This window comes from Pseudomassariella vexata (assembly GCF_002105095.1).
Source record: "Pseudomassariella vexata strain CBS 129021 chromosome Unknown BCR38scaffold_7, whole genome shotgun sequence".
In the NCBI taxonomy this organism is placed as follows: Eukaryota; Fungi; Ascomycota; class Sordariomycetes; order Amphisphaeriales; family Pseudomassariaceae; genus Pseudomassariella; species Pseudomassariella vexata.
Genome location: NW_024467962.1, coordinates 486,782 through 502,284, shown reverse-complemented (window position 1 = coordinate 502,284; position 15,503 = coordinate 486,782). Strand labels below are relative to the sequence as shown.

The 15,503-nt window shown below is 48.3% G+C and overlaps 3 protein-coding genes across 3 annotated transcripts; all 3 read left to right on the top strand.

Moving 5' to 3' along the window:
- Positions 1-4,073: 4,073 nt before the first annotated feature.
- On the top strand, positions 4,074-6,316 carry BCR38DRAFT_485095 (and other transporter-domain-containing protein; the record flags this gene model as incomplete). The annotated part of the gene is made up of 5 exons (XM_040863833.1): positions 4,074-4,108; positions 4,168-4,269; positions 4,332-4,786; positions 4,845-5,117; positions 5,181-6,316. 5 exons carry the CDS (start codon positions 4,074-4,076, stop codon positions 6,314-6,316), a joined length of 2,001 nt encoding a protein of 666 aa, XP_040715368.1.
- A 3,209-nt stretch (positions 6,317-9,525) lies between these two features.
- Positions 9,526-12,130, top strand: BCR38DRAFT_474519 (uncharacterized protein; the record flags this gene model as incomplete). Its single annotated transcript, XM_040862974.1, has 4 exons — positions 9,526-9,902; positions 9,956-10,601; positions 10,660-11,387; positions 11,444-12,130. Exons 2-4 carry the CDS (start codon positions 10,004-10,006, stop codon positions 12,128-12,130), a joined length of 2,013 nt encoding a protein of 670 aa, XP_040715367.1. The 5' UTR covers positions 9,526-9,902; positions 9,956-10,003.
- Positions 12,131-14,048: 1,918 nt separating this feature from the next.
- On the top strand, positions 14,049-14,492 carry BCR38DRAFT_433560 (uncharacterized protein). Its single transcript, XM_040860257.1, has one exon. It carries the CDS (start codon positions 14,277-14,279, stop codon positions 14,430-14,432), a length of 156 nt encoding a protein of 51 aa, XP_040715366.1. The 5' UTR covers positions 14,049-14,276; the 3' UTR covers positions 14,433-14,492.
- The last annotated feature ends 1,011 nt before the right edge of the window (positions 14,493-15,503 follow it).

Sequence of the window (15,503 nt, the reverse complement as noted above, 5' to 3'; positions counted from 1 at the left end):
GGAGATGTAGAGTTTCTTTCTATGAACCGCACGAATACCGTCTATAGACGAGGCTGAAATGTTGGAGAGGAAAGATACCCATGTTGTTGTACTTGTTCGGCACTGTCGGACATGAAGAATTATTAGAGCCTTTCATTTACCTCAGTATTTACTTGAAAGATGCATCAGGTTGGACATCGTTAGGCTGTATGACGGTACTTTTCTTGACTTACATAAGTTGAGTTGAAGTTAGTATTCCCGGTCAACGAACTTCCATCTTGAGCAGGTCGGCACCGTCAGAGCGTAAAGTTTTCGTCAGAGCTTACATGTTCAACCCAGATGCATCGAGTGCGCAGATCATCAAACCATGTCATGGTACGTGCTATCAGCTTACAGGTACCAGGTTTCCCTACCCCATTGAATGATCTCGGACTGGTCGCCTCTCGTATGCATCAAACCAGTAGATTGCCAAGCCGTGTTGCTCTTGATCGTGCTAAGCCAAGTACCCTGTTGAGCGAGGCCTAGTCCATTCCCAGATGCGGATACTTTGATCGTACTCAAATTCAAACCAACGCAGCATTTTACGCAAGAAGCATTTGAAAGAAAATATTTCATACGAACGTTCGATGTCTTGGGAGGTCATCAGTCTGCGACGTAATATCGATATTCGAGGTAGATCGATAGCTGTGCCAAGTGAATCGGCCTAGCATAGCAGATCCCCCAATCTTTCCACCAAAATACACCTCGGCCACTCTATAATGAACATAGGACTACATACTATGTAGCTATATCTATAGCATTTTTTCGTCAGATAACTAGTTCAGTATTTCTTCATACAATTCAGAACTTTGACATTTTATAATCTTTAAAAGTTAAGCAGAGGTGAACCTTAGATCCTCCGACTTTACAAACTAAACTCCCTGAAACTAGCCAAAACCGCTAAATTTGCCCAATGGGCCAATGGGGCGTTAAACCATAACCGTTTTCGAATACTTTATTATTTTGCAATATATATCGTATAAAACCTCCGGGCCTTGTATTGTGTATTTCGTAAAGTTTTATTCAAATTTCCTATCGATAATGCAAAAGTGTACGAGTTGGTGTGAAAATGGGGATGTGTGCTAGACTTTCCACAGTGCTGGTTTAACACACGAGTGTTAAATGCAATCCTTCAATGCAAGTATCCGACGAAGAGTTCACGAGAGCCTCGAGTCTGCCCTGTCTTGCTTCAATAAGGCTGCTCAATTTTCTCTGTCACTGTCCGACGCAATTGCAAGAATGCGGGGGCTCTAGGCAGGTAGTAGCAAACATATGACATGAACCTTTCCTCCCGCTCGACATCCACCACAAACACCTTCCGAGATACTATCTCGGTCTTGGTTGTGTAGTGCACCACCATTTTCTCAGACTGACGGAAGGCATTTTTCTCACAATCGGAGCTACTAAAAATTGACTAGACTACCTATCCCTTTGTGCAACTTGTCCAAGTCACTGCATCACTTTGCTCCAGGCTTACTATCATTGATTACCTCACCATTCGAACGTGGCTTAAGCTCAACGCAACCAGGCAACCAGGCAACCAGAGTCGGCCCATCGGCGTCGCCGAGCCATGTGCATGTATCACTCTCTGAAACTCGACAGTCGAAGTCGGACTTGGCCGGCCGGGGTGAAGACGGCGGGGAAAGCCTCAAGCTCTAACCATTACTTGTTGGAGACTCTTAACTGCTCAGTTTGCATTGCCCAATCACACCCGTGTCGCATCGGATCGAGCTTCCCAAACGTGCCGCCATGGACCATGGGTACGGGGAAAAGGGAGGATTATTTGCCTCCACATTATGGCCAGATGGTGGAGTCTCAACCAGAACAGGACAAACGGTGCTGAAATCAATGTGGTCATCTGACACTACAGCATCATCGGCGCTGCATTGGTTGGCATGAGATCCGGCTGCTGCAAGCCGGCGCCGTTGTGCAAACTGGGCCGCTCAGAATGTTTCGACTCCAGATGGTGCAACTTGGGGTTGTCGGACCGATACGGCGCTTGGGGATTCTTGGGAGTTGGGACTTGGACACGGGAGCGTTGACGAGAACTCATGCGAGTCTACATGTACTTGTACTTGATGAGGTTTGGCGCTTGGCACGAATGTCACTGTATCAAGCTTCTCCAAGCCTTCACCGGGCGCGACCGTTCGGTTTCCAAGGTTTCCAAGACGTCAGGAAAGGCTTGTCGGGTCAGATCGACTTGGCCAGCGATTTAACAATGGGGCACGGATCCACAGTCAAAACGAGTGCCGCTGCCGCGAACTGGTCCATTTTATATATATGCGTTGTGCACAAATTTTGAGCGACGAAAATGCGTCTAGGCCTCAAGGTCTGGGGGAAACGACCGAACCCCGTGGGAAATTATTGGAGACATTGGAGTCGCCATAGCGTTTTACGGAGCTGTTTGTAAACCAACGACCGACGTCGACATGGTATCCACCCACACACAGAGCCGTTCGCGTTTGCACGAACAATACAAGCATATTGGCTTTGAAGTCTTGTTGTCATCCTCGAAGTACGCTTCATCCACACGTCGAAAGCATACAGAAGCGTACACCGCCGTTTGTAATGCCCAATCCAAGCCGCCCTGGTCACCATGGGAGTCACGAGGTCGTTGACACCTGGAACCATTGTTCTTGCCTCTAAGCAAGCAATTTATTGATTCTTCTGGCTTCTCCGCTTCTCCGATGAATACCGTCGGCCAGCCGAACGTATTTTGTTTCCTGGAACACAAAGCTACGACTGCCGATATCCGCAGTTTTCCGCAGTATATTGTAGCCTAGCCTGGTACGGGCAACTCTCGGTTCGCTCTCCAGATTCCAACTCCCAAGGTTGTCTCCCCACAAATCGTCCTGGCGTTATGCGGAGATCCCAACTCAGCTGGGACTGCTCAAGCTGGGTGGCGAGTTGATTGGCTTGAGATAAGCACTAAGTAAGCTATCCCTGGCGCCTCCCCTGCTTCCATCGCAATGAACTACTCACAAAGCCGTAATAACGTGCCGGGGTTCGTGGGTTGTTGACGGTGTACCTATGTGATCAATTGCTGTGGGAGATGATGATAATGCTGAATGCTGACGGGAGATGACCATCTCACAGTCAAGTCAGCAGAATGATCTGACAAGGCAACTGAGCTCCAAAGCATTCAAATGCGATCTCGACCGCGGATAGGCATCGACGACGGGGCATATTGAAGTAATGTGACGGCACGAAATCCAGGGTCTTGGCGACTAGGAAGCGGATGGCGCTCGCTTCTACTCGGTACGGAAATGATGACGTTGATCGTTTTCCCTCCACATGGTACGAGAGGCACACTCCGATACGTCAAACTCGTTCCGCTCGGTTGAGGTTCAGCTAATTCACAAGTGTCATACTATTCACAGCATCCTTTGCGAGAGAGAGTGAGGGAACACTCATGAAATTCTGAGGGTAACTCCAGGGCAGGCGTCCTCATCAGCCTCACTGGTACGACATGACTTCGAAGCTCATAGAACGATTTATTGTGATCAGTTCTACAAGAAACGTAAGTATTAAGCCTTGGGCGTACCCAGGGGGACGCTTGCATGGTATTTGGTCTCACAACATGTCCCCGGGACGTACCATCGTAATCGTCCGATGGTATGTACATAATAATAATCCAGCGCGACGCTGATCCCTTGTCGCCTCTCCGCACTAAAACTACAAAGCTGTCGAATCAGGCTCCGTTGAAAAATTTATCCAGGCAAGGCTCGGTTTTTCAGAAGAGGTTGTGCGACCTGAGAGCTGCAAGGTAGCCATCCTTCCATCTCACGTCCTCGACCAATTCAAATACCAAATACTTCCCCGCCAGGAACTCGTGCGCCAGTTCTCAGCTCGTCCTTCCTTCATCTCAACTCTTTCAGCTAAACATTGTGGTTGTTGCCAGAGTTTGGCACAAGCCAGACTACTTCGTTCCAGTGAGCCGGGGTCCCTCATTACTCACTTGAGAAAGCTACATCCGATTATATTAGACGGGGTAACAACCCGCGCCTGATTCTCACAGTGTCGACTCAACGCAAGACAGCTTCCAGACCGATATTATGGCGGACAAAGACACTGTCGAGCCCGCGCCAACGTAAGTCATGTCCAGCGTGGGAGTTACTTCGGCCCTTAGACTAATATGCCAACAACCAGTAACTCACCGCCGGGTTATGACACCGCGCCGTTTGCCGAGAAAGGTCGCCGCGAGTCCAAGGCTGAGTACATCGCCGAGATCAACCAGAACATCAATGCTAAGTGTGTTGCATATCCTCAACCCCGAAGCTAAATGAGAAACAGAGCTGACAAGTCCTTTATAGAATCTCCAACCCGCTCGCTGGAATTCCTCGACATGAACTAGTAGCACAAATCGACAGACTTTGTGACGAGAAAGGGCTGCAAGATCATCGTCATCTTATGCGCAAGGGGGCGCTTGTAGCTCAGGATCCCAACAACTATGAGGACATCAGCGGCGAAGAAGCGCTTGATGAGGCCGAGATCGATGCCCTCCGCCAGGAAGTTCTGCATAAGTGGCGAGTCCCCAAGCTGCTGTACCTAACCATCATTACTTGTTCCATCGGAGCTGCCGTCCAAGGTTGGGATCAGGAGGGTAGTAACGGCGCGAACTTAACGTTCCCCAAGCAATTTGGCATCGGCACGACTTCTGACCACGATACCTTCTTGGTCGGTTTGATCAACTCAGCTCCCTATGTCGGCTCGGCTTTCATTGGCTGCTGGTGCTCTGACCCCTTGAACAACTACTTGGGCCGCCGAGGTACGTGTAAATTGTGAATCAGGGACGTCAGAGAATATTTACTAACGACTCACGACAGGAACTATCTTCCTCTCGGCCATCTTCTGTTTACTTACTCCTATTGGCAGTGCCGTGACTCAAAATTGGCAACAGTTCTTCATCACGAGACTTCTTCTTGGCGTGGGCATGGGCATCAAGGCATCGACCGTACCGATCTTTGCAGCCGAGAACAGCCCCGCCTCGATCCGTGGAGCTTTGGTCATGACTTGGCAGATGTGGACGGCTTTCGGTATCTTCTTGGGCGTCTGCGCCAATCTGGCCGTAGGCAGGGTTGGCTACATAGCATGGAGATGTGTGTTGGATTGTTTCTTCCCCCCTCACAACGTTGACTGAACTGACTCTTTGAATTTCATAGTGCAAGTCGGTTCTGCCTTCATCCCTGCCATCCCCCTGACGGTGCTCATCTTCTTCTGTCCCGAGTCACCAAGATGGTATATGAAGAAGAACCGATACCCCGAAGCCCTCCGATCTCTCATCAGACTCCGTAATAACCCGATCCAGGCGGCTCGTGACCTGAACGCCATTCATGCCCAGCTTGAGATCGAGATAGAAGCCATCGGCGAATCGACCTATTTGAGCCGTTTCATCGAACTGTTTACCATCCCTCGTGTCCGCCGAGCGACGCTTGCCTCGTTCGTCGTCATGATTGCGCAGCAGATGTGCGGTATCAACATCATTGTCTTCTATTCAAGTACCGTGTTTAGGGAGTCAGGAACTGATGACTTCGGTGCCCTGCTGGCTTCTTTCGGTTTCGGCTTGGTCAACTTCGTCTTCGCCTGGCCTGCCATCTGGACCATCGACACTTTCGGCCGTCGGTCGCTCCTCCTCTTCACCTTCCCCAACATGGCCTGGACTTTGCTGGCTGCCGGCCTTTGCACTCTGATCCCCGGTGAGAAAGGCGCACATCTCGTCTTGGTCGCTTTATTTGTGTACCTCTTTGGTGCCTTCTACTCTCCCGGTGAGGGTCCCGTGCCCTTTACCTACAGTGCCGAAGTCTTCCCTCTTTCCCACAGAGAAGTGGGCATGGCCTGGGCAGTGGCGACTTGTCTGTTCTGGGCGGCCGTGCTGTCCATCACATTCCCCAAGATCCTGACATCGTTGGGAGTCATCGGTGCATTCTGCCTGTACGCGGGCTTCAACGTGGTCGCCTTCTTCATGATCTTCCTTTGGATGCCCGAGACCAAGCAGCGCACACTTGAGGAGCTCGATTACGTATTTGCCGTTCCCACCCGCACCTTTATCACGTACAACACGACCAAGGCCGCCCCCTTCTGGTTCAAGCGCTACGTTCTCTTCCAGAAGGGCCACACCCTCGAGCCCTTATACCACTTCGATAACCCGCACCACGGTTCCGATACCGAAGCCGTGGTTGCTAAAACCACGTCGGAGAAGAACGAGTATGCTGATGCTGAGGCTCCGGGTGCCGAGACTACACCAACTCAACCAGGTGCTGGTGGTGCGACGGGTGGTGCTGTCACTGGTACGCAATAATGCAGATCACTGCGTGCTATGTGCAGGAAGGCCTCGTGCACACCATGTTATTCCCGCTGGTATACTGGTGAGACATCGCATGTCTCGGAAGACTCGTAGGTGTTTCATGGAAAGCGTTGATGTATACACCAGTATGTGCGGTTTGATCTTCGATGTTGACCTTGCGGGTGCCCTCATGTTGGGCCGGGTCATGGTCTTCTATGTTCTTTTCTTCTGATACCATCATTTGAATTTCTGGAATACCCTCTTGACTGCGGCCAAGGAATTATATAGTCAATACTACTGTTTGTGAAAGGAAACAACTACGCTGTGTTTTGGGAGGTGGTGCAATGTGGAGTAAAGATACAACCCCTTAAACAGCAAGTTGCGACTTGGTTTTAAGCAGCTGTTCATAACCTGCATTGGCCTCCCCGTAGAGGTAGCAGTGCAAGCATCCCGACCAGAGGGGAGAATAAGAAGAGCTATCAGTGTGGAACATAGCTAAATAACCGACACCTTTATGTCGAAGTGGTGTGTTAAACAGCCCGGACCCCCTATCGTGCGAGTTTCATCATGACATCTACCTCACGTCATTAAAAGTAGAGTCGCATATTCTTATGAATGCAGCGAAGAATAGAATGGGTGTGTTATGTGCGTGTAAAATAAAAGCCCTCGAGTTAGAAAGATAAGCTTGAGTCAAGCCGCCTTGCATGAAATGAATAGGAGGTACCCTGTTATTTATATGAAGGGAGTAATGGCCCGTTCCTCTTATAGGCCAGGTGGCTCTTTCTCTTACAGTGGCATAAATTCCTCTTCCCGCGCATATCAGGCAGCATCACTCTGGTTCGCCATCACTGCGTGGTACTTACCGTCTCCATGCCGCAGAATGCGTGCCTACGATTGTACTGGCTGCACTCAGCCCCTCGCCACAACCTCGAGGCTGTTTTCCTGGCGGCGACACCACTCGATAACAAATTCCGTTATCAAACTCTTTCCCAATACTGCACAAGGGTGGATGCATGAATCTTCCATAATTATGAGCAGTAAACAGATATTGGATTATCATCACATTATCAGTCAAGGTTAGCCAGGTAACCTAGAGATGAGTTTGTTCTCTGACATCACTGCCTGAAATCAATTGAGCATCTTGAGCAGTCAATAAGGCAATACATCATCAGATCTACTCTGGTTCCGCTTGGGTAACCTCAACTAAAACTCTTGTCTCGTTTCGAGGAGGCTGGTGAACGCGCCAAGTCCCTGTCTTCAGCTAGAAGAATTCCAAGATGACGATGTCCCACCATACACCATCCTATCGCATACATGGGGACCAGAGGTAGCATTCGAGGACATGCGATTGTCCACCATTTATCTCGACAGGACCGATGTTGAGTACGCCAAAAAAAATCATCGGGGCCTGTGAACAGGCTCTGAAGACAATCTGGGTTATGCCTGAGTCGATACGTGCTGCATTGACAAAAGAAGCAGCGCTGAGTTATAGAAGGTGATCAAATCGATGTGGCATTGGGAACCCTGAATCACACATCTGCTACGACTTCCTCTCCGATATCTCAACAGTTGGTGACATCAACGATGCTGATATACCCGCCAAGTTTAGTCAAAGCCGATGATTCGCCTGAAACTGGACGTTACAAAAGCGAAACGCAGGTGAACCGGGGCCTTTTTGGATCGTACAGAGGTATCAGTCTGTATTTTAGGTACGGTTTACCATATGTATTGAGTTTATATAGAGGGTCCGACTGAGGATTACCCCATATGAAGAATCACCTTCCTTAACATCACCACATCAAAAATCATTTTGCCTCTTTATCAACTTATAAAGCCAACGGGGGTAGATTTCCAAAAAAAAACGAAGTCATGTAGATCAAACACATACACTTATTTACACCCTGTGTTTTATACATACAGCGCGTAGGATCATTTTCAGCTCTTTGGCGCGATCACAAAGCTGCAAGTGCTGGAAGTGCCTCTGTACTATCATGTGACCTATGGGACAGAAAATGGGAGTTCGGGAGGAAATTATGGGAGGAGAACTCGAGTTAACAACATCATAACCAACAGTGCTTTGCTGGGTGACAAGGAGGACCAGCTTGGGATTCGTAGATCTAGCACTAGTTAGTTGGAAGTATTACTGGGAGCGAAGACTCTTTTCAGCACCTTCATTGCTGACCGTGTCATGCATTTGAGAGCAATAAAACGACTTGCAGAACGGATCTAGATGGTTGTCGATAAGACGAACTTCGACAACACTCCATCTAGCTTGATCCATCACGGCATTGTGTCGGTGATTCAAACCCTCTGTAGAAGATGTTGTCAGCGTCATGAAGAGAAGCACTAAGCTTGTCGTTGACAACAGGCATTTTCCACTCTAGGTAGGGGTCTGATCGCACAGGCCAGTGCGCCGCGGAATTACCTTCTAGTTCCAATTGCAAGACAGTTATATTGGCTGTGTCGAGTTGTCTAAAGTAAGAACAATAAGCCGAGACTTCTGGCAAGTAAAACAAGGCTGCGTATCAACTCTGCCTGGAAATACGCCATACAAATTTCGCAGTTGGTCAGGAATGGAACGTCACGTGCTTTACCGCAAAGTCCAGTGCTGGCCTAAGGAGAGTTATATCGGCATGGGCTTTTGCCAACAGAGGATGCGGCGAGGTAGATGTTGACGATCTGAAGATATGAGATGTCACTATTGGGGTGGTCAAAATGGCGTTGGAGGCTGAGCGTTCTGAGCAACCTATGTGACCCTTCTATCCAGTGAAAGCATTTGCTGCCGCCATTGACCACAAGAGTGTCCAGTAATACAAGGACTTAGCCACCCAAGGCGCAGCTAAACACATGTCCTCTGAGGGTACTGATTGCGTCGTCTGCTTCAAGATCATCCGCCTGTAGGAAACAGTTATACTGGGATATCCTTCACTGCTAAAAAGCAGATGAACTTCAGATCAAATGAAACTAGCGAAGTTGTGGTTACTAGGTTACTGGTCGCTTTGCACTGGACCCAATCCTCGGCTGATCAAACCCCATTACAGTACAAATTGGGGCTCACTAGCGTTATTCGTCATCTGAAGGTACACAGCTTTGCTTACATTATGTGCTGATCTTCTCTGGTTCCTCATTGTCTTAAGAAGCTGAAACGATAGGCCGCCCTGCGAAATGCCCTGCGAAATGTCCCGCAGAATGCCTGATATATCGCCTGCTTCAACCCAGTAAGACCAACTCTCAACTGATTTCCGACTTTGATTGAGGATGTTACGCGCAATAAAACAACTGCCGGGGCACATTTGGCTGCAGCTAAACCACGGAGCTCTTTGAATTGCCCCCTAAATGCTATACATCGGGTTCTCTCATGACGGATTGTACAAACCCGTCCAACGAAGCCTGTGAAGCTGGATTGAACTAACCTAGAATCTCTGAAATCAAACGACCATCTTTCTTTCGTGAAATCCTACCGTTAATCGCTCGTAAAAATCATGAAGACGACTGAATAGAAGTAGTCAAGTCTGCCACAGCGACCGAAACTGAGAGATGGTACACCAGCGCAGTATAGCTCCCAAGGTTTCAAGAATACCAGAGAACCATCGACTGAGAGGTAAGCTTCCTGGCGTTGAGAAGAAAAGGAAGATCAAGACTAATACAAAGCAGTCCATAGGGGCTCCCGCCACAGCTCGTCCTTCGGTGATAACCTCAAATATGACAACAGAGTCGCGAACTCATGATGACTACACTGTGGGATGGATGTGCGCACTGCCTAAGGAGCAGACTGCTGCGACAGCCATGCTAGATCGAAGACATGCCGACTTGCCCAATCCTTCAACCGATCACAACATATATACTCTAGGGTCGATTGGGAATCATAATACTGTCTTCGACGACAATAATGAAGACGAAGTAGGAGAAAACTGCCGGCGTTGCGACAAGGCCCAAATCATCAAGAGGACGTCCCGAGCCATCCGTGTTCATTATGGTCTGATTGCATCAGGTAACCGGGTCGTCAAGAACGCCGCTTTCAGAGAACAGGTTAACAAGGATCTGGGCAACAAGTTTCTTTGCGTAGAAATGGAGGCAGCGGGCCTAATGGACAACTTCCCGTGCATCGTCATTCGAGGTATCTGCGATCATGCCGACTCGCACAAGAACAAAGACTGGCAGGAGCATGCAGCCGCTGTGGCGGCGGCATTCGCAAAGGAAGTCTTGGGATATGTGCAGCCTAGTGATGTTGCACATGAGGGGGCGGTAAAGGACCAACTCAGGAAGGAGGTCAGCACCATTGCCCAAGATGTAAGACATCGTCAGTTGATCTCACGTTTATCATGGGTTAATAAAGTCTTTCCTGATGATATGTGCAGTTTGTAAGAGCCTATCTAGCGAAGAAGATGGTGAGATTATGAACTGGTTAACACCAATCGACTATGGTACTCAACAGAGCGACGTTCTCAGGAGGCGACAACAGGGAACAGGCCAATGGCTTATCAACTCTTACGAGTACCAAACTTGGCTGAATACGAGCAAGCAGACACTATTTTGTCCAGGGATCCCCGGAGCTGGGAAGACAATCCTCACTTCGATAGTGATCGAAAACCTTTCTACCCGGTTTCAGAATGACCAGAGTATTGGTATTGCGTACCTTTACTGCAACTTCCGACGACAAGCCGAGCATAATATCAAGGATTTACTGTCAAGTCTGCTAAGACAACTTGCTCAGACACAGTCTTCCTTGCGGGGGAGCGTCAAAGATCTCTATGATCGGCACAAAGCGAAACGGACAAGACCATCACTAGAAGAGATCTTGACAGCAGTACAGTCTTTCCTGACGATTTATTCTAGAGCGTTACTTATTGTTGACGCACTTGATGAATGCCAACTTTCTAATGGGTGCCGTTTCAGGCTCACACATGAGATCCTAAGTCTACAGACCAAGACCGGAGCGAACTTCCTTGCAACTTCGAGGTCCATACCAGAAATTATGGAAAATTTCGATGGGGTTCCATCAGTGCACATCCGTGCTAGTGAAGACGATATCCATAGATACCTAGATGGCCAAATGTCGCGGGTTTCGAGATGCGTTAAGAGGAAAGTGATATTCTCCGCTTAGTCCACTATACGACACAAGAATACTTCAAGATAACGCAGACTCGATGGTTTCCGGACGCACAGCTTGAAATTACCACAGTCTGTACCACCTACCTTTCATTCCAAGACTTTGCGAACGGATATTCTCAAAACGACGAGGAGTTTCAGCAGCGGTTCAAGTCGCACCCTTTCTACGACTACGCGGCTCATAACTGGGGACACCATGGCCGCAACTCCTCGACTTGCCAGAAAATTCTACACGTTCTCCAGAAGCAAGGTCAAGTTGAGGCGTCGAGTCAAGCATTGTTAGCTTTTAAGCGGGGCGCATGGAATCCGAATTTCAGTCAAGAGACCCCAAAACAAATAACTGGACTGCACCTAGCAGCATGTTTCGGCCTTGAGGAAGCAGTGACGGATTTATGGGATATATATTATGTAGATGCAACAGATATTGGTGGCCGGACGCCGCTGTCTAGGGCAGCAGAGGGAGGGCACGAGGCCGTCGTCCGGCTGTTGCTCGAGAAGGGGGCCGACATCGAGGCCCAAGACAAGGAGGGCTGGAGGCCGCTTTTGTGGGCAGCAGAGGGAGTGCACGAGGACGTCGTTCGGCTGCTGTTCGAGAAGGGGGCCGACATAGATGCCCTAGACAACTGTGGCCGGATGGCGCTGTCGTTGGCAGCAGAGGAAGGATACGAGGCCATCGTCCAACTACTACAGCTCGCCCAACAAACCATAACACAAACTTGAATAATTAATGAAATGAAACTTGCATGTTTAATTTATTCTCACTCATGGACACTCTCATATATTCAGAAAGCACGTGTGGAACCCGTCGGTACATTCACTAGCTAGAATCCCCAGGATAGCCCCGACTTTTACGGCAAAAACAGAGTTCATCCCAAGGCATAGTACTCGAACCACTGACTCGTTCTATCTTTTACTCCTGGACCACTGCAATGCCATTTGAGAGCTAACATTTATATTTCTAATATATCTGCGAAAGAGGGGATTACGGAAAACGCTATTGATAGACGTGTAGTCTGCCACTATATTTCTAGAAGTTGCCCGAATTAGCGAAATGTTTTCTAGTACAAGATGATCAGTTTATGTAGTAAAATCTGTGATTAGTTTATATTCTCCCTTAATTTTGAAATAAATCCATGACATTGAGGAGGTTATAATCACTTTATAAATCAACTACAGTGTGTACGACCCCTGTAAGCTCTGTTAGACTTCGACTGAATCTAATGTTCTTCTCTCCTCAGCCTTCCTTCTACATTTAAACCGGCTTGGTATGGTATCCTCTCTATAAAACCGTTTATGCATATTGTCCCGTATGCCTTCATTTATATATTTAAAGTCCGCGGGGAAGAATGTCTGGGCTATGGAAAGTCCGACCGTTGGCACCGCTTTATCGAGTTTGAACAACGACCGCGTGGATAATATCTTTCCGCTTGTTTTCATGGACAGCGAACCTTCTCCGGATACCTGAATTGGAAGATTGAGAAGCTGGTTGTGTACTACCTGTGGCTTGGTTCAAACAGTCTAGCTCCACAGGTGTGAGGGTCTATACAAAAGTCACACCAAATCCGCCCCCTCTTCATAATTGGTGTTGGATGAAGATCGCCTCCTACCCAATTCAATGTGCGGGTCGAAGTGGTGTTTCAGTACGGCAGTCCTTGTTGCGAATTATTCTGCGGATGCCAGCAACATACAGGCACGAGCCGACACGTTGCTGTTTTCTACCTTAGATCCATGGAGTCTTTTGTGGCTCTTCGGATATACTTGCTCCTGTTCGTACGCTGCTCCGGAATCAAAATGATGGCAGGTGAGCAAAGCGGCTAGGGGTCCTGGGACCCCGTGATACGAAGTGTCAAGATTGACATTTGATAACAGCAGGATCAATTAACCGCTTTCATTGCACACCTGCGCAATGCCGCGAAAGTCCCATGAGTCGAGTACGGGGAGCAGCTTATAAAGTGACAATTAAGTAAGAATGCACCTCGAAAATCGCCATGCCGACTTTATAGTCGGAAAATATTTTACAAAGCTGGTCTGACCATCCGCAAGAGAGGCGACGTGAAACGGTGTAGCGGGCTATCTTTACTGTATTGATGCGACTAACTGGAAATCAGACTATCCGTTCTTATTGCCGGAAGGATATAGGGACCTCCCGAGAAGAGGTTCAATCTATTAAACTCCTTACACGGGCAGATTGTTAACAAAAAAACATGAACCTCAGGAGAGCCTCTTAATAATGACAAACATTCTCTGTAAAATGGGAGAACCATGTATCGTTGTTAATAACAGATAAGCACGGAGTTTCGAATAAACAAACGACATTACCAATTCAGGAAAGGAGTCCAGGGGCCATGCCCCTATTCCTGTCACCAGCTGATTTCACTTTCATTCTTAATCATCATATGGCCAATAGAGGGACTATCTCTAAAGTTATGAACTCCAGCTTTGGATTGGCAAAAAGTATCGGTTCTGCCACCGGTCGCATGAGCCATCTGCGGGGTGTCCTCCGGTTCATTCCGTCACAGGTAATAAGTTACAGCCTACAATCTGATATGCAATCGCGCTAGCGAGCCTAGTTCCATACCAGACTGTGGGGTACTGGGGAAATAACATATATCCCACATCCATATTTCCTGACTTGGGGCGTCTGCGTTTCCGGTCCGTGTCTTTCTTTTGGAAGGTGACTGGGATTGTTGTTAGGGAATATGTACAGCAAGTGGACTTGTCACCAGCCAACATGGTTGGTCGCAGTCCCAGCGGGCGTCTGTTGGAGGTGTGCATCTACTTAGTACTGCGATGAAACGGCTCAGTGGGATACTGATCCCTGGCTTTTCGTGCTTGGGCGACTACATGTCGCACGCTGGAGACTCAGATGGCTGCGCTTGGTCGCTTCTCTTTACACTGCATCCACATACCAAATAGATGCATACCAAATAGATGTTGTTCTAGCTTCCCGAGCCTACAGCAAAAGAGGAAAAAGTGGAAAAGAAACCCTGGCATACAGAGCTCGACATCCATGGGGAGTTGAGTTCGCGTTAATGCGCGTTCAGGAGGGACAATGTCACCGGAAAGCGATATTGACTCTGACATCGCTGTTATATTTAAGAAGAACGTAATTTATGAGTAAGGGGTTCAATATTGTACTATCGAATCTGTCGCGTGTGTTACTTCTTGTGGTCATCAAGACATAGGCTCTGGACATGATAACCTGTACTTTGGGGTTTAGACACAGCCTATGTGCTGTCTTCCCAGAAACCCATAGACTGCCCTCGCAGGATGTAGTCATACCTAGTAAAGTATCTTAGCTCCTTTTTCAATGGCATAGAAAACTCGATAGGTAACCTAGATATCTGCTCCCGCAATAGCTCTCGCAATTGCTAAAATACAACCATGTACCTCAGAAGGCCTATCTCGTGGTAGTTCGAAGTTTGGGACGTCAACTCTCACCGTTCGAGTCAAAGCAGTGACCCAGAGGAGTCTTGCCAGCTTTGTGCTCTTGTAAGCGGGCTGCATGTAACACACGGATGGGAATTCCCGACAGAACATCGTGCATCCAGGTGCCCAGGATCGACCGCGAATTGCATTGGATCACCACAGCACGGTCTTGCAGCCTAGATCTACAAGACTGAAGATCAGTCGAAGCCCGCCATAAGCCATCGCTGGTGACGTTACTGATGGCGCTGAAGTTTAAAAACCCGCTTTGTCCTTGCGACTGAAGAAGTCCAAGGACCTATTTTTACTCATGGACAAATCATTCGCGAGGTGTTTCGATCATATCCAAATGGTAAAGTTTGGGGCTTCTCTTGGGTGTTTCGTAATACCGATACCAGCAGGGAAACTGTCCTCATGGTGATACATCTTTTCAGACGGTACGGCGGCGGGCGCGACATGCAGAAATCAGAGGAAACGTTCATTATAAATGCGCACCGCCTGGGGCCACTTGCCGTACATAGAAACGGTTGAACCAATCTCGCTCATCACTTGGGCAAAAAAAGGGCAATGTCACGACTGCCATCCCGACTTTGAAACATGAATTCGCTGTGTTTATTAATTGAGTTATGTACCCGGCATGCAAGTGTAGACATTCGCGATCGGACAA